This window comes from Budorcas taxicolor, chromosome 2 (assembly GCF_023091745.1).
Source record: "Budorcas taxicolor isolate Tak-1 chromosome 2, Takin1.1, whole genome shotgun sequence".
NCBI classification, from domain to species: domain Eukaryota; kingdom Metazoa; phylum Chordata; class Mammalia; order Artiodactyla; family Bovidae; genus Budorcas; species Budorcas taxicolor.
Window position 1 is genome coordinate 68462161 of NC_068911.1, and position 23907 is coordinate 68486067.

General features: G+C 44.0%; 1 protein-coding gene across 2 annotated transcripts in view; it reads right to left on the reverse strand.

Annotated features, from left to right (window-relative positions):
• ITGA6 (integrin subunit alpha 6) overlaps window positions 1–23907 on the reverse strand; it is an 84752-nt gene that overhangs the window by 44152 nt on the left and 16693 nt on the right. For both annotated transcript variants that reach the window (XM_052656203.1, XM_052656210.1), the window contains exon 2: window positions 1469–1593. In XM_052656203.1, the coding sequence (XP_052512163.1) occupies window positions 1469–1593 (125 nt within the window). The remainder of the gene's footprint in view (window positions 1–1468; window positions 1594–23907) is intronic.

The window sequence follows — 23907 nt, forward strand, 5'->3', positions numbered from 1 at the left end:
GCAGCATAGGTCACACACACACAGACACACACACACACACACACACACACACAGACACAGACACAGACACACACACACACACACACACACACACACACACACAGCTACGACTTCAAAGCTACTGCAACACGCCATGAACCAATTAATGAGCAAAATGTAAGAAACAGCTTCTAAACTGCCTTGACTCCAAGTCTAACTACTTAGTAAGTGCAGTTACTCAATCCATAAAAATTACTTTCCATCTTAAGAAAACAGGTGAGTGGTTACTGGTATGAATGTTTCACTAAATTCATTACATAAAGTATATAATTCTACCTGGTGGCCCTTCACCTTCTCTGACACCCAGAGTCCCAAGAACAGAAACGACCATCCAAACTAGCAAAAAGGGAGTTACTTCTCTACATACCCTCAAATTTGTTACATGATAGCTTAGACTTTGCTTTTCTTTACTGGAGATGGGAAAACAAGGCCTCAGATCCACTTTCTATCTTTCTATTGATGAAAAAAAGGAAAATGATATATTTATTTTTACCTCCTCCTTCCAAAAAGGAGAGAGGGAAACCAAAAATCTCACCGTGTGCTCTTCAGTATCAATTTGAGCCTACTGTATAACCCTACATCCAAAATTTTGCCTTCCTTAATGAGAAGGCAGGCATGATTTTCAATTTTGAATCATTACAAAAACATCAAAATTAAACAACTTTAGGTAGGCAGAAGGAAAAAATGCCAAAATGTTAAGTAAATAAGGATTATCTCTACATTATCGGTGGGTTTGGGTTTTTCTTTATAGTTCAATGTCATTTACAGATTTTTCACGATTAACATATATTATTTTCCAATCAGTTAAAAAAAATTTGTTGCTAAAAAGATTTAAAAAAAAAAAAAAAAAACAAGAGAAGAACATAAACATGAAGCTGCAAATCTGCGTTGACCAAGAACGCCAAATTAGGTTTGGTTGCAGCTTCTCAGGACACTAATTGCTCTGCCCACCACACAGTCTATACAAAACAAGCCTCTATCTGAGATAATAGGGAAATTTTATCCATATTGTCCAGCTCTCATTTTAGAGAGATCTTATATTTAACAGCCTTTCTCCCTAATATTTTAACAGCAAATGAGAACTTTTGGCTGCTGAGTACAGGATACACTTTCTTTTTTCTGAACAATTTTTCAAGTCTCCTGTAGAACCTCAACTCATCACTAGGTGGCAACATCAATACACCATACCAGTTTGGAAACTAGGGTTGGGGAGACACCAAAAACAGGGCAGCCAAAGTGACTTAAAAAAGTAAATGTTCACAGGGCAAGCAAGAAACAGTCAAGGCCCAGGCAATTAAGAGAGGCCTTCTCTCCAAGAATAAATGCTTGTCCCCCTCTTTCCTTCCTCTTGGAAAGGGCAAGTGGGATACAGGTTGAGTTGGCCAAGGGAACACCGAGCAAGTCCAAAAGAACACCCAAAAGAACACACCATCGTTATCAAATTCAATTCGTGTGCACGGCCCCCGGGAGGTGATGTCGCAGCTGTACAAGCCTCCTGTTCTGTTGGCCTTCTGCAGCGGAAGGGCCACGGCGCGGGGAGCCCCCACGAGCAATCTGTTGACAAAACAGAGAATTTGGAGATTTGAGCTGAATATGCATTTAACACTTAGAGTCAGAGCCGAGAGATACAGGAATTATTCTCTTGTCAAAAAGCCGCCTAATTCTCTGCCAGTTTAGGTGGTGAGGAAGAACAAAAGCAGAGCCCTGTGACATACAAATAAAGATGCAAGTAAAGCACAAGAAGAGGGGCTGTTGAAACAGGTGAAAGACACGCCCGTCTCTCACAGTATCACAGCAGCTCTCTGCTGGGCATGAGTCTGGTGTTTTAGAAGGCACTTTCCACAGAGCTTACCCCCTACACCTAAGCCAAGGACATCACAAGGAACTCAGACAAAACAAACACTCCCTCGCTGGGGGAGAAAAATGGTCACATTAAACTGAAATGATAATACATCTGTTTCTAACACTGTGTCTTCTTAGGGTGGGGGGCGCAGGGTTCAAAGGTAATTTTTGAATATCCCCCAGGTTTCCAGTTTATATACTGTTTAGTTGATTAAACCAGGTGGCCACTGGACTGAGGCGGGTCTAAGGCTATGGCAGCCTATGGAAGCAAACTGAAATCCCAGCCTGCAAACGTCTCAAGGTTACAAAACCAAACCCAAGGGCAACCGGTCGCAAACAGGCACCCAGACAGTAAGCCAATCGAATCATTTCCTCGCCTGGCTTCCTTCCTGTCCTTACTTCTGTGTCTTTCCCTGCTCCTGCTGGTTCGACACTGCCAGGTTTGCACTGATTTCTACTCAAATAAACTTGTCAAGGTTTTAATATGCCTCAGTTTACCTTTTAACAATATAGATTTGGAACCAAATCTTTCCCCGAGATACACCTCGACTGAATTACTGTTTTGTAGCCTCTTTCTGCATCAATTCTCACTTTCTGGCACTTGGTCCTCTTGACAAGCTCCTCTTCCTTCATCCAATCAGTCTCCACCAAGGATTCAGGGATGGTCTGAGAGTACCTTCCATGCAGTAGGCACCACAATGTTTCCTCTTCCCTCCCGCCTCAGGGTTCCTGCCATCTCCAGTAAGAGAGGCTCCTAAGCTAAACCCACAATCCTTAAAAGCTGACTGCTTCTCAGCCAATGGGATCGTTAAAGACCCGCTATCTTTTTGCTGTGTTCTTTTGCTAATGTCTTTTTCATTACATTGAAGGATAATTGTTTTACAGAATTTTATTGTTTTCTGTCAAACCTCAACATGAATCAGCCATAGGTATACATATATCCCCTCCCTGTTGAACCTCTCTCCTATCTCCCTCCCCATCCCACCCCTCTAGATTGATACAGAGCCCCTTTTGAGTTTCCTGAGCCATACAGCAAATTCCTGTTGGCTATCTATTTTGCATATGGTAATGTAAGTTTCCGTGTTACTCTTTCCATACATCTCACCCTCTCCTCCCCTCTCCCCATGTCCATAAGTCTATTCTCTATGTTTCTCCACTGCTGCCCTGTAAGTAAATTCTTCAGAACCATCTTTCTAGATTTCGTATATGTGCATTAGAATACAATATTTATCTTTCTCTTTCTAACTCACTTCACTCTGTATGAGAGGTTCTAGGTTCATCCACCTCATCAGAACTGACTCAAATGCGTTCCTTTTTTTGGCCTAGTATTATTCCACTGTGTATATGAACCATAACTTCTTCATCCATTCATCTGTCGATGGGCATCTAGGATGCTTCCATGTTCTAGCTATTGTAAATAGGGCTGCAATGAACAACGGGATTCAAGTGTCTTTTTCAGCCCCGGTTTCCTCAGGGTTTATGCCTAGGAGTGGGATTGCTGGGTCATATGGTGGTTTTATTCCTAGTTTTTTAAGGAATCTCCATACCGTCTTCCATAGTGATTATATCAATTTACATTCTCACCAACAATGCAAGAGCGGTTTCCTTTTCTCCACACCCTCTCCAGCATTTACTGTTTGTAGACTTTTTGATGAAGGCCATTCTGACAAGTGTGAGGTGATATCTCATTGTGCTTTTGAGTTGCATTTCTCTAGTAATGACTGATGTTGCGCATCTTTTCATGTGTTTTTTGGCCATCTGTATGTCTTGTTAGTAGAAATGTCTGTTTAGGCTTCGGGTTGCTGCTGCTGCTGCTGCTGCTAAGTCGCTTCAGTCATGTCCGACTCTGTGCGACCCCAGAGACGGCAGCCCACCAGGCTCCCCTGTCCCTGGGATTCTCCAGGCAAGAACACTGGAGTGGGTTGCCATTTCCTTCTCCAATGCGTGAAAGTAAAAAGTTAAAGTGAAGTCGCTCAGTTGTGTATGACTCTTCACGACCCCATGTGATTTTCCAGACAAGAGTACTGGAGTGGGGTGCCATTGCCTTCTAATGTCTTTTAATTACCATCAGTTTTACAGTCTTTGGGGTCTGGCTAACTAACTGACAACAAGGAAAAGAAACAAAGAGAAAAGGACGTACACCGGACCTGGACAGAGAGAAACAGAGCTGAAAGAGCAACCAGGCTAGAGTTGGGAAAAACGGCTGGGAATGCAAATGTAAACCAACAGCCAACTCCCAAAACAGAAAAGCCAATCCTGGCCTTCAGAAAACTCGTAACTCTCAGATGCAAATAACAAAAAGACAAATAATAACATCACCCTCTCCGGGCTCAACGACAGGCCTTACAGCTTTTGTCTTTGCTATGATCCCAATAAAAGATTTAACACATTTTCTTTTAAAACCAATGCAGTGCAGCGGGTACAACGGAATAAAAATGCAGAGAAAACAGAGAGGGGTGCCAGACTCTGCCAGGGAGAGCCAGTGAAGCAGACCTTACAGAACACTGGCAGACTCACTCACACGTGAACCCGGGGCCCTAGCACCATCCTTCCCCCCAGCCCCTCGGATGGCAGCACCATCAGCCGCTACCTCCAATCCGCCCAGCATTTACAGGACGAAGGAGCACACTCCAAGGTACAGAACTGGAACAGACACTGGGCAGGACTTCTGGGCAGAGCAAGGCCAAGGGCTCCTATCCCACACCTATTTCGTTAACATCATCCTTGCCTGATCCCAGGGGTTCAGACCAAGAGCTGCAAGGTGAACTAGCCTAGACCCTGTGAGTGGACAAGTTCAATGACTCAGCAAGGGTGAAGACGGAACCCTGTCCAGGTACTGGGAGGGATAAGCAAACTGCTGGGATCAGAAGCACAGGATGTGGGCACCAGAAGCACTGGAAAAATGTGTTCAGCCTCTAACTCTACAGATGAGCCAACAGAGGCTTTTGCGAGGAGGGCAAGCACTCTGCCCGTAAGGTCTCATAGGTAGCTGAGAGTCAGGAAAAAAACTACTTTGGAGCCATGTTCTCTCCATTCCTTTAAATTGCTTCCTAGGAAATAAAACCCAGGATTTTTCAGGTGTTTACAGTCTAGCTGGAAGGGCAAAACCTACACAAGTGAAATATTGAAACAAGACCGGTTTCCTTTCCTGGCAGATTTAAGACCAATTCAGAAAGGGTGAGGGAAGGCGGAGCATTTTTGCAGCTGGGTGGGGTGAAGGTCCGGAGGCGATTTCCTATAAAGGTAATGATGACTCCAAGGGAAAGGCGGGAAAGAGCAGGCCAGGAGTTCCAAGGTTATTACAGTGTATCTTCTCTGACCACTTCCTCTCCTCATCCCCGCCCAAGGAGCCTGGCAAGCTACCCCAAAGGCAGGTATTGGGCTTGTTATTTCCCGTTGACCCTTGCTCATTCGTTCATTTGTTCATTTCACAAACATTTAAGAGCCTCCTAGGATGAGTAAGAATTGCCCCCTCTCCCTGCCCAACCCTGGCCCTGAGGAAGCCAGATCCATTATCTTTAAATTGCAGGGAGGTAGAAGCCATGACCCTGCAGAGACTTAGCAGCAGCAGCCATGCCAGGGCGGGGCAGAGTGCTGTGCCTGGTCCAGAGGGCACTAAATCTGCCCCAAGGAAGTGTCACCTAGAGATGTCAGGAGCCGGAGGTGGCCTGGTGAGGGGCAGAGCACGTGCAAAGGCTGACAGGGAAGGAGCCAGAGTTAATGGAGGCATAAGAATCGGCGATGCAACAAGGGGTTTGGGGATGGGCAACCTGGTCTGCAGAGCTCCAGGTTCTGGTGCAAAGGGCCACAGAGGCGCACCTGCCAAGCAGGCTGGCTTCCGCCAACCCTTTAGCCCAACAGGTGCTTCCGGGTTTCCTGTTGTTGACAATGCTGCGGAGATTGTTCCATTTACATAGACAATCCTTCAGGTCAAGCTGCTCCCTCCAGGTCCTTCCGGCCACGACCCCAGCCCCACCCCTGCCCCCAGCTACCTGGGGGGACTGCTGCCTCTAGGGTGCCTGCAGATTTCCAGTTTCTACACACACATGACAGACTGGCCCTTCAACTCCAGTTTGCTGGCTGGTTAAAGGAGCTGTGGCAGCAAAAATTCCCCCTGTGCTATAAATGCCAAGCTCCTATAGAAGATTTTGGGGTGAGGGGACGACACGAAAGGAAAAGAAAACTGGACAAAAGGAGAGAAATGCACCTCTGGAAGACAGTGTTAGTTGTCACTTTGCCCCCTGTGTCCCCAGCCCTGTCCCTTCTCCCAGGTCCCTGCTCTAACTGCACCCCATTCCATGAAACCCACACTTACAGGAAAATCAGGAAAACAATGGGGAGGGCAGGTGGAGCTCAGTCAGATAATATCAGGGTCACAGAAAAGGTAAGGAAGCACTTTGATGGAAGAACCTGGTACTTCCCCCCCTCCCTCACATCAAAGTCAACAACTGATAGGTCTCTTAATCCTCAAGGTAAAGTTGCCCTCGCTTGTTCAGGAACTAAGCAAATTCTGATTTCTGTTTAGAACCAGCCTTCATCACAAAAGATCACAACCCATTCGCTAAGGCTATGCCTAGCAAGGACAAAGAAATGAAAACAGAGCTGTATGTATCCAGTCAATGACACTGGCCTGGTGCAGCCCCTCTACTTCCTAATTAAGTCTTTTAGGACCTGGGCACCAGCCTAAGCCAACTGGAACCAGCCAGCTCCTGGGACAGCACAGTGAGTGCAGCTCTAGGAAGGGCAGCAGCTTGAATCTGGCGGGGAGACTCGGGCCACATCCAAATCCACTTTCTGCTCAAATCCTACTTTTCTGCCCCCTGTGAAGCTGGTTTTAGTGAGCAGCAGGCAGTCTGGGCACTGCCTGGATGCCCACAGCAACTCCTAGGACCCAGGCAGCAGCTGCCAGGCAGTTCATTTTCCTTTAAGCAGCAGCAGCAGCGGCTGCTCTTCTTACTGACCCACCCAGGATGAGTAGAAGAATTCAGAAGTACGGTAGCAATTCACATTCAGAGTGACAGGGATCAAGGGACCTAAAAGTTATGGCCTTCAAAGGGAAATGGTGGAAATTAACAGAACAAGGTCCAAGAAACCTATTCCCTTATCAGGTCAAAAGAAAAACCGTAATCAAGGAAGGGCAAGAGTCTGAGTTTGAACTTAGATTGTTTTAGACACCAAAATGAACAAGAAAAATTACTTCCCAAATAGCTTTTCACAGGGCCAGTGGACGATCACCTCCACTGTTTTCAAGCTGTACTGACATAAAAACTGCCTTGGGATTCTAACATATTGGAAACCTACCTGTAAGATACAAAACTCAAAATGTGCAAAACCACATCATCTTTAAAGATGAGAAACAAAATTTGAAATAGTGAAATACGATGTCAAACTACACAACTGTGGCGGTAACATAAATTCAGGTCTTTGCAGTCTAGATCAAAATTCTTGGCACAAAGATTCAGGACCCTATTATGCTATTTAATCACAAAGTTATTTCAAACTTCAAGTAAGCCTTACTCCTGTTTCCTATAGTCAAGTTCTCTCCCAAACAGAGTCAGTGTACTTTTGCATAACTATTAATACAGCAACCAAAAGTTCTCAACACTGGGGTACTTTTAAAACTCTAAGGACAATAGCAGCTTTGCTTCATTGTTTTTGGCACTAATTCATTTCCTCAAGGATTAAAGATTCTGTCTCTAGCTATGCAACTCTGTCCCAGGAAATGTGAAATACTGCTTCATTAGAACAAGGACACTATTATTGCTTAACTTAAAACACAGCCTTCTTAGTTTGTCCAAATTAAGCCTTAAATTAGAAGATGACATTAATAATTCAGCTGTCACCTCTACATTTAGCCCATCTTTGAGTTCAGTCCTTAATTTTTAACAGTAATAAAGACAAATGGCAAGAAGTAAAAATGAAAGAATTTACAGGAGAGAGCAACAGATTCCACATTCATCTCAAGACCCTACTCTCTGGGCAAAGTCCTTTTTTAAAAATTCTGGATTTACTACTCTGTAACTCTAGATATTATGCTGATACATTTATTTCTCAGCTTACCAGCTTTAGGCAATTAACTGTTGATGCCACAATAGGAAAAAAAAAGACAGCTTAAACTACCAGCTACTTTCCCTCCTATGTTTAATAACTACATTATTTCTTCTATTTGCTACCCTTTACGTTTTAAGTAATATATTTTAACTTATGCTTTCCCTTCATCAACTTTTGACAAAAATTTTTCCATTCCCCAGTTAGGAATATGATGCTATCGGCACTGTTTGTCCAACTTTCCTCTTGGTTTCTCTAAATCCTATTTTTACACTATTATCAGAACCATTACCATTTACATTTTGTGTTGTAACCACAGTTTGGTCACCTGTTCTTTTATATGACCAGGTAAATGTTATTCAGTGCTGAACCAAACAGCACTGAAATTACTCTTTATCAGGCACCACTATTAGCAGCTCTTGGGGGGTCCCTGGTGGTCCAGTGGATAAGACTCCGCAACTCTTCAACCTATGCCCTAGAACACACACACCCACAGAAGCCTGTGCTGCTGCAACACAGTGCCTGTGCAGCCAAAATAAAATATAAATAAAATGTGAGAAAAGCTCTTGGCCCCCAAGGGCATTGTTCCTAGCATCAAGGTCAAGCAGACTTGCTTTCCTTACATTCTATCAATTGTTTGGTGTGCCTGACATTTGGACCACAACTTTTGCTTTTCTTGGCGTTCTCATTACCTCTATTCCCCTCTTCTGTTGTTTGCTTTCATTCCAACCTCTATGGTTTCTAAGCTCCCAATCATACCTTGGGTGGAAGTCAGGAGCTTGTCTTTGCTCAGATGTCCTCCTCAGGGCCCTTGGGGCTCCTGAGTGTTCTTCTAGAAGCAAGGTCAGAGTCATCTCTGGCTGTTATACGGGGTCATCCTAGCCCTTCCTTTCATTGCCCTCTCAAGTTGGTCTCCTTTGACCTAGGATCTCATGTTTTCCTCTTATTTGATTTTCTTAGATGTCATCCTAAAGAACAGTGATATTTTTCTTTGTTCTATTGTTCAAAATAACACCAAAATGTTATTTTGCTCTGCTCTTGACTGAGAGCTTGGGTGTAGGATCTAGGTTGGACAACACATTCTACAGAACATTGACATTACTGCTCTAATTTATTCTAGAATCCAGTGTTGTCAATGAAAATTCTGACGTTAAGTCCTACTTTCATTTCTTAAAGGTGACTTTTAGGCTCTGCATTTTATCCGAGGGATTCCGAACAGCACAACAGTACCTATGTGTGAACCATTACGACTCACTGTGTGCTGTGTGGCTTCTTTTAATCTAGAGAGCTAGGACATCAAGTTCCAGAGAATTCTCATGGTGCCTCCATCAGGTCACTCATTCCATTTTCTATTCTTTCTGGAACCTCTGTTAGCTAGTCAGGTGTTGGACCTCCTGGATTAATCTTTACCTTTTCCTTCCCTCTTGATAGTTTTGAGATTTGACTTAATTTTCTAGTATTTCTAATTTTTAAGTTTCAGCAACTAAATTTGTAGTGTCCAAAAGCTCTTTGATGGATTGTGCCTTTCACATAACAATGCACCCTATTCTTATTTTGTGAATTAACATATCCTCAAAATTCTAAACATTTTACCTAGAAGGGTTTTCCCCCTCTGTTCTTTCTGCTTCTGGGTTTTTTTCCAAGTTTCCTCCTGGTTTACTTCAGGCATTCCCTTTTATGCTGCCAGCTCTCATCACATGTCTGATAATCCTTGTTTCCCTTGCTCTGCTCTTGTCTAAAAAAGGTCAGTTTTTTTGCTCCGTCTCACCTCGACCAGGAATTCTGAAATGGAGTTCTGGGTGGGGCCTGCTAACAGAGGCGTCACTTTAGGCTGAGTGAGTAGGGAGCTGCTGTCATGACTGCAAACCCGTCTTCAACGCTAGAGGTGCGCTAAGTCGCTTAAGTCGTGTCCGACTCTTTGCAGCCCTATGGACTGTAGCCTGCTAGGCTCCTCTGCTCATGGGATTCTCCAGGCAGGAGTACTGGAGTGGGTTGCCATGCCCTTCTCCACGGGGTCTTCCCAACCCAGGGATGGAGCACGTGTCTCCTGCACTGGCAGGCAAGTTCTTCACCACTAGTGCCGTCTGGGAGGCCCCAATGCCAGAGGAAGATGGCTGAGTTCCTGGGGTGGCAGCATTCACACTAAGGAAACCTAGGTTTCCCTAGCTGTTTCTCAAATACCATAACTGCGTCACTTACGTCTGCAAGAATCCATTCTTATCTCTGAGATGTAATCATTTAAGCTTTGTAAAACATGCACCTGTCAACATTTCCATCCCCTTTCCCCTTCGAAAAAAGTACTATGTCTTGTTTCACTTCGTTTTGCCAGAGTGTTAACCGCCAGCATTCCAGACGGGAATGAAGGTGTTACCTGGCACCTGTGGTCGGTCGCCTTCAGACCTTCACCTCCAGATCCACCCCTCACTCCCAGTCCCTGCCGCACCTGAGGGGTCTCAGGGTGGACACAGGGCAGTCCCGGCAGGATACACTCCTGAGTGTGGCTCCCTCGTGAAGTCATAAATCAGATCCCAATCTGCTTTCTGCCTTTAGTAATAATCTCTTAGCCATCACGGAGCCTTGAGGAGCCTGCGGGGGAATCTGTACACCTAGTCAGCCATCTCAAACCATAAATCAAAATCCCGTCATTTTTGAAGGAATCTGAAGGAGTCAGATTTTTCACCCCGCCCAGAGTCCTTGCAGTTAGAAGATGATAATGTCCTTCTCCCAGCTGTTACCACACCATCTCTATTATAACCGCCACCCCTCGAATACCAAGGGCGCCTCATAAGACTCCATGCATGGGGGGAAAATATCCTTTTTTAATCAATCTGTATATTTATGCCTTTATGAATGTAGATGAAACAGTCCATTGACATTTGATCATTTATACAACGGTTCTGAATAACATTTTATTTAACATTCATCTAATAGTTTTATTTCATGAAGCAATTAATTGTATTCAAACTCCAAAAGCTGCTTTGAGATTACTTTCTGAAGGCACTGTCTAACCCAGTTTTTTCAAAGCATTTCTAGATTTTAAAGTTTATAACCACATCCAAGACTTGCAATTATGGTGTCAAATCCTGAGAATTATCACTAAATGTGAGCTAAATTTATTTGCCTTTTGAAATCAACATATTTTACTTAAATATTTAAAAAAATTTTAACCTCTATCAGCATCCACAATTATAACTGATTGAGGTCCCTTTAGGCTACTGTGTTCACAGCAAACAAAACTTTGTTGCTCAAGTAAAGTAATCAAGAGGGCAGCTCTCAAAAGAGAACTATTTTATAAGGGCTCAAATATAAGGTGGCATAATTTGGGGATAAAAAAATAGATTTTGCCTTACAGAAAACAGCTCTAAAACCCATAAGTTGGAGAGCTCTCTGTGGTGGACAGGCATGTTACAAAAGGCTCCAGATCATACCTTCTCCTCCTCTGAAAGGTCTAGGCCCTTCCACACAAAGGCCACGCTGTAGTGAGTCATTTTTGGTCAGTGTGTCCACAAAGTGGTTACAGCTTCCTGCCCTTCGCTGGGCTGACCAAGCTGCAGGTTCCCCAGTACACGCCTGACTCACACCTGGTGACCTGGGCCCCCTTTTATTCTCAAAAACGTCCCAGTTTGGTAGACAAATTATACAGTCCTCCCAGCCTCAGATACAAGAAGAGCAATGTAACCTGACTGATGCAAAAGCCTGAATTTAATAATGCTATCCCTGACAGTCTAACTGTGTGGCTGGGTTTGGCCACAGTCACACAGCTACCGGGGAGTTTATTTTGGCCTGGGAGGCCCTAGAGTCAATGTCCACATGACCAGGCTGCCCAAGAACAGCCTGTCTGGTCACCGAAGCTCCACTGGCCTTCTGAGAGCCCCTCTTCTGGCCAGGCTCAGTCTCCAGGTGTCTACCAACAGAAGCACCGTCCCTCCTCTGCCAAGGACCAGTGGTAAACAGGGAATGTCCACACCCCACTCATCACCCCTGGCCACCATCAGCAAACCTGGTAACCTGCCCAGACTGCTAGAGTTTCATCCGTTCGCTCCTCCCCTCCTTCCTTCTCCACCAGGTGAAGAGAACAGGAAGCACTGAGTCTTACTCACGCTTTAATCTAAACTCTGCCTCTGAAAGAAATTCCTGCAGAGGAGAGAGGGCCCGCTTCTCTCTCTTTTGGAATCAGTCAATCAGTCTCAACTAGAGAATCAGTCAATCATCAGACTAACCCCCTTGTTAGGCTTTCCAAACAAAGTGTATATCATACGTTATTAAAGTTATAAAACAAACTATTCTTTTTTTGATGACTGGTTATTTGGAGATCTGAAAATATATGCGAGAATTCTGCACTCACAAGAATTGACATCCAGCAGCAGTCAGCTGTGCACTAGCAAATATTATTGTATTAAACATGTACTATTAGTCCTAAAGAATCATTTCCAAACAACCTGAAAACTAAGTATAAGTATGTTGGCTAAAACTCTAGCCTTCCAAGAAGTAGTCAAATAGGAAACAAACCGGTCTTTTTCCAGGGAAGTCACTGCTATTCACAACCATGTACTAGTGACCCTCTGCCTGGCTGAGTGTCTGGACACAAAGTCTCTGCCCTCACATAGGTCAGGGGCATAAGTCACCTAGAATGCATCTCCATGAGGGCACAAATCTTGCTGTTTTTGACCCAGAGACCTATCCCAAGCTCCTGGAGCAGCTGCTGGCACGTGGGGATGCACAAGTATTCACTGAAAAATGACCACAGCCCAACCCCCTCCAGCTGGGATGTGTAAGAGCCACTCTCCACTGCCCTGAATGGCAGGGAAAGTATCAGAGGTCATTACTACTAAGCGACCTGGTGGCAACAGCCGTCTATAACAAGACCTTGAGTGGAGGTGTATTATTTTTCTGTGGCTGCTAGAACAAGTTACCACCAACTTAAGTGGCTTGAAACAGATTTCTTATCTTACAGTTCCCGTAGTTCAGGAGTCTAGAATGGGTCTCACTGGACTCGGAAAAAAATAAATAAATAAAATAAAGGTGTTGACAACTCCTTTCTGCAGATTAGGTTTCCTTGCCCTGCCAGCTTCTAAGGTTGCCTGTACTCCTTGGCTCGCAGCTTCTTCCATCTGAGAGGTTAGCAGCCAAGCACCTTCAGATCCCTTTCCTGCCTCCCTCTTCTACGTCTGTAAGGATAATCCAGAACAATCTTGCTGATCTTAAATCAGCTGATTAGCAACTTTAATCCATCTGCAACTTGAATTCCCCTTTGCCACTTAACAACACAGTCACAGGTTGGGGTGGGGTGAGGGTTGTTGAGGACACAGACTCTGCAGGCATTATTCTGCCTATCAGAGCAGGAAATCTAAACAGTCTCTTTCATACTGAATTGTACACACACACCAAGAACTTGAATTCGGAACAGCATCCTAAAATGCTTTTGCTGAGGCTAAATCTATGTGAAGAGCACACTCGGGGGTTACCCTCTCCCTCACTTTTGACCCTTTTACACTAGGCTTCTTTCAAACCCCTCAACTACTATGCTCTCCTGGCTCAGCACGTTCCTCTCCCACCCCCTGGAATCCTCCTACTCGCCTCTTCAGGTCTCTGCTTAAAAACCTTACTGCACCTTCCAGCCTAGGTCAGGTCCCACCTCTTGGAAGTCCTCCTTTACTTGCCCTCCACAGCGCGACCACGTCAGTGATCCTAACGTGAGAGGCGTACCAACCACCTGCCCCACCAGAAGGTCAGCCCCATGGGGCCAGTGGCACGTCTGCTCAGCTCACTGCTGGGCCCCCAGTGTCTAGCCTAGGGCAGAGCACTTAAAGGACACTCAACAAGTATTTCTAACAAACCAAGTTTATCACAGTAATACAGGCAAAAGCAAAGTTCACTTTTAATCATTTCAACACAGCAGATTTAAACTAAACTGAGAACCAAAGGAGAGGAAAATGGGGAAACGGCACTGCCTGACATCACCACACTCCCACCCCTTGGCCGAATTCCAGCAAGTCAGACATTCCTAGAGGGCTCAAGTTGGTTTTCAAAAAAAGTCTGTATTTTGTTTTGCACAGTGATGTCTAAACTGTATGTCACAGCTAGATTATAATGCATAATGTACCATTGTTTTAAAACAGTTTTGCCAACAAATCTGAATAAATGATGGTGAAATGCAGGCAGCCAGTTTGAGCACACGACCTTTCAATCACCCACCTGTTCATGTGCAGGAAGTATCTCCACACTCCCACTTCAGGACCACTCTGCCTACATACCTCCCTACCACAGTTACCTATTGGGAGGCATCAGTGGTTCCAATTCCCAGGATTCCTACCGGTGAACACATTCCCAGGAGACTCAAAGGAAACTAGTCTCCCCTCATGGAATATTCAGCAACACCTTACATAGACAGCACTTGGCCTCCACAGGCCACATTGCATCTGGGAACCAAAAGAGGGGCTGGGGGGGTTTCAAAGGTAGCTTTATATCCATGCTCTTACCCATGACTCAGCTGCAACACACACACCAAAATGAGCCCATTCGGTGGGTTATGAGAGAAAGCCTTAGAAACATCACTTATCAAATGAAGCTTGAATTTTGCTCCTGGTTTTAAATACATAGAATCTATGGCCCTAACGTCCGTGAATGCCTTTACTTGACCCACTTTGGATTCTCAGCAGGGCTACTTACAGATGAGAAAATACAGAACTGCCCTGTTCCTATACAGGGAGTCACCATGTCTAGTCCTGTGACACTGCTAGTGTCACACATCACTTCCGCTCCACGCCCCAGCGAGACTCCCTCCAGACCGACCATCGGAAAGCATCCTTTCCCCCAGGCTCTCGGCCCATGCTTCCACACTGTGCACACGCTGTCCACTCCCTGCAGAACATCTGCCCCGTCGCCAGCTCCTCCCGACACCTCCGCTCGACTCCAGCATCATCTCCATCGGCGACGTCCAGCCCTCTCTGCCTCCTCAGGTGCTGGTGGCCACACGTGGACCACAGCTAAGCCCTGGTATCTCTTTGGGCAGATCCCCTGCCTACCAACCCCCACCAGGCCCCGGGTTCCTGGAGGAACTCACAGATCCCAGCTTGATCTCATCTGAGCTCCTAATTTTAGGGGAAATTAGGAGCTTGACCCTGGACCCTTGACCCTTGGGTCAAGAGGACCTATGCAGGTCCCCTGGTCAATTATGCACCCTACATTTCAGACCTTAATAGTCAAGACAAGTAATCACCTGGAAAGAGGAACCAGAAGATCAAGGGAAACTGGACAAGGAAATGGACTACATTCCACCTCTTTCTTAATCAAATTCTGATACTGTATTTCATTCACTGAGAGGAATCCCCAGAATATCAAATTCCTCCACAATCTTACCTCAATCTAAGATCGAGCGCTAGGGGCTCCTCTTCTCTGTTAAGACTTTGTTGCTGTTCAGTTGTTCAGTCATGTCCGACTCTTTGTGACCCCATAGACTGCAGCATGCCAGGCTTCCCTGTCCTTCACCGTCTCCCTTATCTTGCTCAAACTCTTGCCACCGAGTCGGTGATGCCATCCAACCATCTCACCCTCTGTCATCCCCTTCTCCTGCCTTCAATCTTTCTGAGCAAAAGGGTCTTTTCTAACAAGGCTGCTCTTCGCATCAGGTGGCCACAGTATTGGAGTTTCACTGTTAGATTTTACGTGATAATTCCAGCGGGGGGCACCACATGCAGAGCTTTGAACTGTGGGCTCACTTCTCTTATGGAGGAGAGGGACCCAGAAGTCTCAGGGAACCCATGTCTAGCTTCATGTTGACCCTCTAGTCTTGTCTAACTAGGAACAAGACAGGGCAGCCGGAGGAAAGGGCAGGAGGCCTGTGTAAGCCTGCTGATACTTGCCAGGTTTATCTTCCTGCCTTGCCAGCAGCTCTCCTTCCAACAGATCTTGGGAGTCTTTCCATGTCTCTGGCTATACTCTTGTCCTGGGGCTAGAAACACCTTCAATTAACAGGTGACTCTCAGAACGTCCCTTTTCTGTCCAGGCCTCTCCACTAAGAACCACACCCCAACACCCGGCTGTGTACTGGATGTCTACACCTACCATCTCACAATTACTGTGTTTAACACTGAACTCAGCTTCCTTCCGCCCATTGCTCCCCACAAGCCTTTCCTCTCTTGATAAATAAATACTGTCCACCCAAATTTCGGCTCTGGCCAGAAACCCAGGTGTCACCCTTGACTCCTCACTTTCCCTCACCTCTCACATCCAAGGCATCAGAGCATGCTCTCCCTTCTGACGCTCTTCTACCCTCACCCACTTCTCAGTGGTTACTTTGCCATCAGGACATGAGCTTCCATCTGGTCGCACCTGGACAAGAGTAGTAGGACCCTTCTGACTGGTCCACCTGCTTCCACTCTTGTCCTACCCAAGCCCATCTCCACAAAGCAATCTCTGCTCTTTCTACGTCTTAAGTCACGTCACATCACCCCTCTTCTTAGCCCTCTCTTGGTTACATGGCCACTGGCATGGAATTCAACCACCCGCCATGCTCCACAAGGCCCTACAGGAACTGCCCTTTACCTGCGGCTTCAGCCAGGTGAACACTCCTGCCACACTGGCCTGGTTCCTGTCATTTGAACACACCCACCGGTCTCTATCTCAGGGTCTCTGCGGCTGCTTCCTTCAGCTGAGAACACTCTTGCCACAGACCTTTGTGGCTTGCACCCTTTATATCCCTTAGGGCTCAACTGAAAAGTCACCTTCTCAACTCACCCTCCTTACTAGCAAGAGCTCTCCCCTAAGTCACTCTCTACAGATTCGCCCTGTGTAAAGATTGTCACAACCCTCAGCAGTACCAAAAAAGATGTTCGGCGCTTTGTGTCAACTGCTTGTCTTCCTCGCACTGGAATGCTATTGGCTCAAAGGATGCAGGGGCTCTTCTCTCACTCCCTGAACTCGCACCTAGAGCAGTACCTGGCAGGTCGATACTGCTCACACATCCCAAGATTTGTCTTAGCAAATAGACAGCACGTCTGAGTAGGGAGCAAACTACTCACCTTTGCACGGCACTTTCTAATTACAAAGTCCTTAACATAAGCTTTTTTATAAATGAAATTTCTATGGTTTTATTTATTTATTTTAGGTCACACCGTGTGGCATGTGGGATCTTAATTCTCCGACCAGGGCTCAAATCCGTGCCCCCTATACTGGGAGCGCAGAGTCTTAACCCCTGGACCACCAAGGAAGTTCCCTTGATTCAGCTATGTCTCAAGCAATTGGGAGGTAGGTATTTGCATCACAGAGGTGAAAAAACTGAGGCTCAGATACAACCTGACATGGGTGGGGCTTCAAGCCCAATTACCTTCTCACTGCAATCGCAGCCAGCTCCTGCCGTCGGGCCCCACACTAGCCGCCTGTCCCAGCTGCCCCTATGCCCCTCACTTGCCCAGCACACAAAGGCCTTGGTGCCTTGGCTCACACCATCCTGCCCCCAATTCACCAAATCCTCCTCAACAACTACTTCCAATTCCAGCTCTAGGCTTTAAGCATCAAGTCTCTGCCTCAAGTTTCACCTCTCCAAAGTAAACTTGCCTGGAAAAGGATTTCTCCCAATGTCATTTAAGTTGACTATTCCTTGAAGGCAAGAATCTGGTGCCATTAAAAAAATAATAATCATAATCATAACCTCAAGGGATATTTGGCCAAGAAACACCAAAACCCTATTTAACTATATTATCTGGCAGATCCAGTAGAGCAAGCATGAGCGAAAATTCACAGAACAAATCTGTTCACCTCCTAGTCTTGGGTTTTCACATTTACATAGAAAGGTGATTTAAAGGCCAAGGCTCCTTTTCCTCTATGATCTACACTCTCACTTTCAAAAGACTTAGATTTCTAACAACCTGCTAAGAAATCTCATGAGAAATACATACCCTACTACAAATCAGGGCAAATAAGCGATTATTAAGAATACACTGGGGGCTTCTCTGGTGGCTCAGTGGGTAAAGAATCCACCTGCCAATGCAGATGGCGTGGGTTTGATCCCTAGGTCAGGAAGATCCCCTGCAGAAGAGAATGGCAATTCACTCCAGTATTCTTGCCTGGGAAATCCCATGGACAGAGCAGCCTGGTGGGCTACAGTCCATAGGGCCACAAAGATTCTGGCATGACAGAGCATGCACACACACAATTATACACAGGAGCCATCATCTCTCATGCTGTTCACAATGCATTAGGCACTCTGAGTTCTTTAAGTAGACACTGTGACTACCACCCATTTTACAAATGCAGATGCAGGTTCAGAGACGACAAGTAACTTGTCCAATGCCACACAGCTGGTACACGATCAAACTGGGGTTGTGTCCAGCACTCCCTGAATTTGCTCTACACCACTACACCAAAAATCTCCTTTCTGCTTCTTTGGATAACATCACAAAAGCACTTTGATCGATCCATCTTTTTTTTTTTTTTAAGTATTTTACAAGAGTTATAATTAAAGTCTAGAAAGTGTTTAGAGATCCACGCCACAGGGGCCCAAAGGATACTGCAGCCATTATGTGTATCTTGAAACCAGTCATCCTTTCTTGGCCTTCCCAACATTTCTTGAGACGTTTTTCCTGTCTCCTTGGAGAAACATGCTGGAACTAAATTCAGTCTCCAGCGACTATGAAACTCCTGCAACGCCTGAGCCTGAGGGTTCCAGTTCTTACCTGACTCGGTAGGTTTCAAACAGGTGTGTCGCTGACCAAGAACAAGAGCGCTCATGCAATAGAGAAACACCCAAGCAGAACATGTCTTTATCACCCACAACATGCAACTCCTCTTCTGGCTCAGAAACCTCCACTATCAACCAGGGGTGAAAAATGTGAAATCCCGGCACCAATTTCAACTATTTAACTGGAATGCCAACAAGAGCAGTCAGATAGCAACATGGAGAAGGGGATGGGGAAGGAATTTGGGTTCCAGCCCTGGCATCAATTTTTGGAATAACCTTGGTTCAACACTTGTTTCTAATCTCCCAACAACAAAGATTTAAATAATCTCAAGGAAAAAGAATATAATTAGCACCCAGTAAGACAAAACCATAATAGATACTAGCCTATATGGAGAATGGCCAAGAATTCCACTTCAACAGAAAATGATAAAGTATAAACATATAACCAGCTTATTTTAAAAAATTTAATCATCAGATGCAAAGCAGTTTTTTAGCTGACCAAGCAACTCATTACCAGTAAGACATCACTCAAGGAGTTATGATAAAAATGCTTTTATCTACTGTAGTAAGAACAGGAAGAATGAAAATCTCCAAGCAATCCTGTTCTTTCAGCTTTACAAAGCAGCTGCTTGTCCAGTGTGCCACTGGCTCACTTTCTGTGTTTCTCAATTATCAGATACCTGACTTTCCAGTTGCCAAATCAAATCACGTTTGTCCTTCTAGTGAATTGTCCTTTCAAGAAACCAAGTCCAAGGACCTATCTGAACTGGACTGTAAGCGCACCCTTCCATCCTTGACCTTCACACAGTACTCAGTACATAGGCATTTAGTTAATTTCTGGTAAATGAAATTTTATAATTATCATTGCATTTCATGATTTTAAATGCAAGTATGTTGTTACTATACAGTTTTTCTATGCCAGTAGACTAAGTGTATCGTCAGGGCTAACTCAAAAAAAAAAATAGATTCATTTCTTAAAGGCTGTCATCAAACAGCTCATTTGCGAAGGAAAAAGCGACATTTCCATTTTCACCAAGTTTCAAATACTTTTAATAAAAACCAAGAAAAGGTACATTTAAAAAGTAAACACCTGGTAGGTCAGCATATCCATTTGAATATTTCAATAGCTTAGGAAATCCAGATTTTTCAATGTTTTGAAAAGGAAATGAATATGATCACATAGTTTATTTTTTAAATGAGATAACTAAAGCAACAGGCTTAGTTGCTGTGCCAGAGACCGTTGGCTGGTACCCAGGGCCAGTTTTCCCCTTTTCTCCACAGTAAAAGAATTTGTAGCTGGGCATAAGGCCACCCTGAAGAAAGACTACTCGGCCCAGCCTCCCTTCCCTGCTGGCCGTGCCCTGTAACTCGGTGCTGCTGACCAGGACTCTGACCAAGTGTCACACCGCTGCTTCCAGGAACTGTCTCTAAAAGTGCGAACATATGGGCCCCAGCTCTCTTCTTTGTCCCTCTGTCCATGCTGCTCAGAGTGCAGATGCTACCATCGTGGACTATGAGCTTGAGGCCTGGGGGGGTGGGGGGGCAAGGAGAATGAGTCCTGGGGTCCCTGACACCTCAGACCAGCCACCCAGACTTCCATATCCAGGAGCAACAACAAAAACTACACAAAAGCAAAACCAAAACAAATTTTTCAGGTGACAAAAGGATTTAGAAACAAGATGCCAGGAACCTCAACAAAAGCACCATTTAAAGTGTACATATATGCTGGTAAGTTATTCATTACAGTACAATAAAGTATGATTCCAATAGGGAATCTTGATTCTTATCCCCCATGTTCTATTCCGAAGTAATCGCTTTATATTTCTTTTATTTGTTTTTTTCTGGTGATCTCTGAGGCAGGTTTCACGGTTTGGCAATGCAACATGAAAGATTAGGAAAAAGTATTAAAGTGAGGGTGAAAAGCTAGTTAATTCTGAAGAGTGAAATTTAAAGTAAAAGATATTTGAACTTGGAATTGACTAGGAGGCCAAAGATTTAAAGCAGAAGATTAAAAAAAAAAAGCAGATTTTTCTCAAGACATGAATAAGTTGTATATTATTGTAGTGCATTTTTTATACATAGCAGGTATTTGTAAATGACGTTGAATTCTAGGTGAATCCTCAGTTCTGACAATCTGACAAAGATATCAAGCTGTAAATATTTTATGTTTTAAAATTAAATTATAAAGCTGGTTAAACCTTTCTAACAACTAGATTTAATGTTCATGAAGACACCGTATATTAAAACACTCTCTGCTCTGCTAAGTCGCTTCAGTCGTGTCCGCTGTGCGACCCCAGAGACGGCAGCCCACCAGGCTCCCCCATCCCTGGGATTCTCCAGGCAAGAACACTGGAGTGGGTTGCCATTTCCTTCTCCAATGCATGAAAGTGAAAAGTAAAAGTGAAGTCGCTCAGTCATGTCTGACTCTTAGCGACCCCACGGACTGCAGCCTACCAGGGTCTTCCACTCATGGGATTTGCCAGCCAAGAGTACTACCCTTTCCATATTACATATGAAAATATTCATATTAAGTACAAACTGGAGACAGGGAATCAATTAAGATTCTTTTATACTTCAAAAGAAAAAAAACTGACTTCAGGAGAATTGGACTAATTTTCTTATCTAGATTTTTAGACTAGAATGCCAAAAACAAAAATACGAAAGAAACTGAAACTCCTTCTTATTAAAGTGATCTATGAAAACATTGTTACTGGACATTGAAAGAACTTGAGGCCTTTCCTCCAGAAAACCAGGACTTGATTGTCAGGCTTATATTAGGTTCTGAACCTTAATGCTATGTATTTGTTCTTATTAAAAAATCATTTCATTGAAAAGTGCATTAGTGAAATGAACTTCTGGAGTTCTTCCATTTAAAAAATGTGCTATTTGCATGGGACTATTGTAATCTTTTTTCTGGGCCCCTCAGTTTCCCTTCCACTGGATAGGACTGAAGCTAGACTTTCCCCTTTTCATAAAGGAATAAAAAGTAAATATGTTGTTTGCAAACTGATGTTTAGTATCAGACTGAAAGTTGAAATACTTAGAATACATTATAAGCCTAATCCTAGGCAACTTTGTAAAATACATCTCTATCTTCTGAACCTATGTTAACATTGCTTTTCAAGATATTTTAAGTTATGTTTTTTTCTCTTTTCAGAGCTGCTTCTTTGAGGCTTTTTAAAAAAACTGAGGTGTAATTCATAAAGGGCTATTTTTTTTTTTTAAGACTTCTTTTAACTATTGCCGGATGTTTTGCTCTAGTCCTCCAAAAAAGCCATTTTATTTTTCAGAGTCACTTCTAAAATCATAGGGTCTTTAACCCTGGGGACTCTGGTGTCTGAGTGCTAATTCAGATTTAAGTTTGAGTAACCTCATTGCTTCTCACCCCATGATAATGGAAGAAATACTTTGCTGTAGTCCTAGACTAAAAAGCTGGGGAAGAAACTCCATTTTCTTTTTTGCACAAAAAACAAGCTATTGTGCAGAATTTTTCCTTGTTGACTTCAGCAGATGAATTGTACTGATAAGTGTTAATTCAGATTTAAGAAATTATCTGAATCTTGGTTTGAGTAGATTTGGGATCTACATATAATATTAACTAGATCAGATAGCTTTTATATTTTCACATGTATACATAGGCTTTCTCCATCCTTGTCAACATCCATTAGTTATTAAACTTGGTAAAATGGCATTGAAACATTACAACAATGTTCTGTTGTGCCAGTTTTACAAACTTTTACAGTGCAATACACATTATTTTCCGAGATTAAAAAAAAAGGTTTATTTCTCAAGGTTCTTGCTGTTCGTTTTAGCAGCATTTTATGGAGGATCTTTTACATACACTTTCAATAGATGGAAAACCAGATTGCAAATTCTTTTTTTCTTTTTAAGCAAACCATGCACCAGGTTTTTGGTACAAACTGTGTTAAGATGAGTTAAATTGCATTCTATTAACCCCTATGAGTGTATTTCTGTGAGCACAGTTATGCTGAAATAAAGTTTTAAAAGGCAAAAAAAAGTGTACATATATATTTATAGACGTCAAGTTACACTGCTAAACATTTACATTGTTTGCCACCCTACTCCTGCATTTAAACATAGCATTTAAAAATATTTAGCAAAAAATAAAAATAAAAATATTTAGCAATCAGTATGGCTTGGAAACCAATTATCAGCACAGATGGTACTGTAGCCCTGGAACAACATCCCAGATTGCCCCATCATATTAGGACATTTCCCCATTAGTTGCTGGATTGTGGTGAAATATGGGAGGAGGGTGTCCTATGGGAAGACTGGCCAAGGCAGTGCCAAGGGACACTCAGGGGATGGGGGGAAGCTTTTTTCTTAACCATTTTTTTTAACCAACCAGGAATGTTTGGATAGTTTAACAACTAGCCCTACTTCATGACAGCTTAGCCAGTAAAGAATCCACCTGCAATGCAGCAGAGTTGGGTTTGATCCCTGGGTCGAGAAGATCCCCTGGAGAAGGAAATGGCAACCCACTCCAGTATCCCTGCCTGGAGAATCCCATGGACAGAGGAGCCTAGTGGGCTACAGTCCATGGGGTTGCAAGAATCAGACACGACTTAGCAACTAAACCACCAGCACCGCATCCACTAGCTGAACATCCGTCCTGCTTGGCCTGTCATTATCAGGAAAACATAGTACATGCTTATAGCAGATACCTCCAGCTAGCCCAGGCCTTGCCTGCCCGGTAACAGACTGGTAAGTCAAAACTATAATCGGAAAAGTGAGGGAGTTCCAAGAAGACCTAGTGGGTTCAAGTCCTGGCTGTATCGCCTATTAGCTGGGTGTCATCCGTACGGGTTATCTGTGAAATGCTCTTAAGATTTCTCACAGGGTGTTGCAAGGATCAAATGAAACGTCACATAACCTTTTAAACTTAAATGCGCGATGAAGCACTGCATGTGCTCTTATCAGCATCCGGTCAACACACATTCCAACAAGCCATTCTAATTTTAACAAGCACTTTTTAACAAGCATAGGTCCAGGTGGGGCACAAACGCTGAAGCCACCAGGAATCTAACAGCTTGGGCTTACGACGGTCAGCTCTCTAGCTGTTGAAGATTCCAGCAAACCGACTGGCTGAGAAGCCTATAATATCAGATGATAGGATATAGTTTGTGATAGAAAGTCATGAACAGCAGTCAGTCACGCCTCCAGAATTAGCCATGATCACTGAAACGATGCTGGGCAAGCCACTGCAGTAGGGACTGATCCTCTACCTAGCAGAAAAGAGGAAGGTGTAAAATTCTTAACAGCAGCACTGCTTTTAAGAG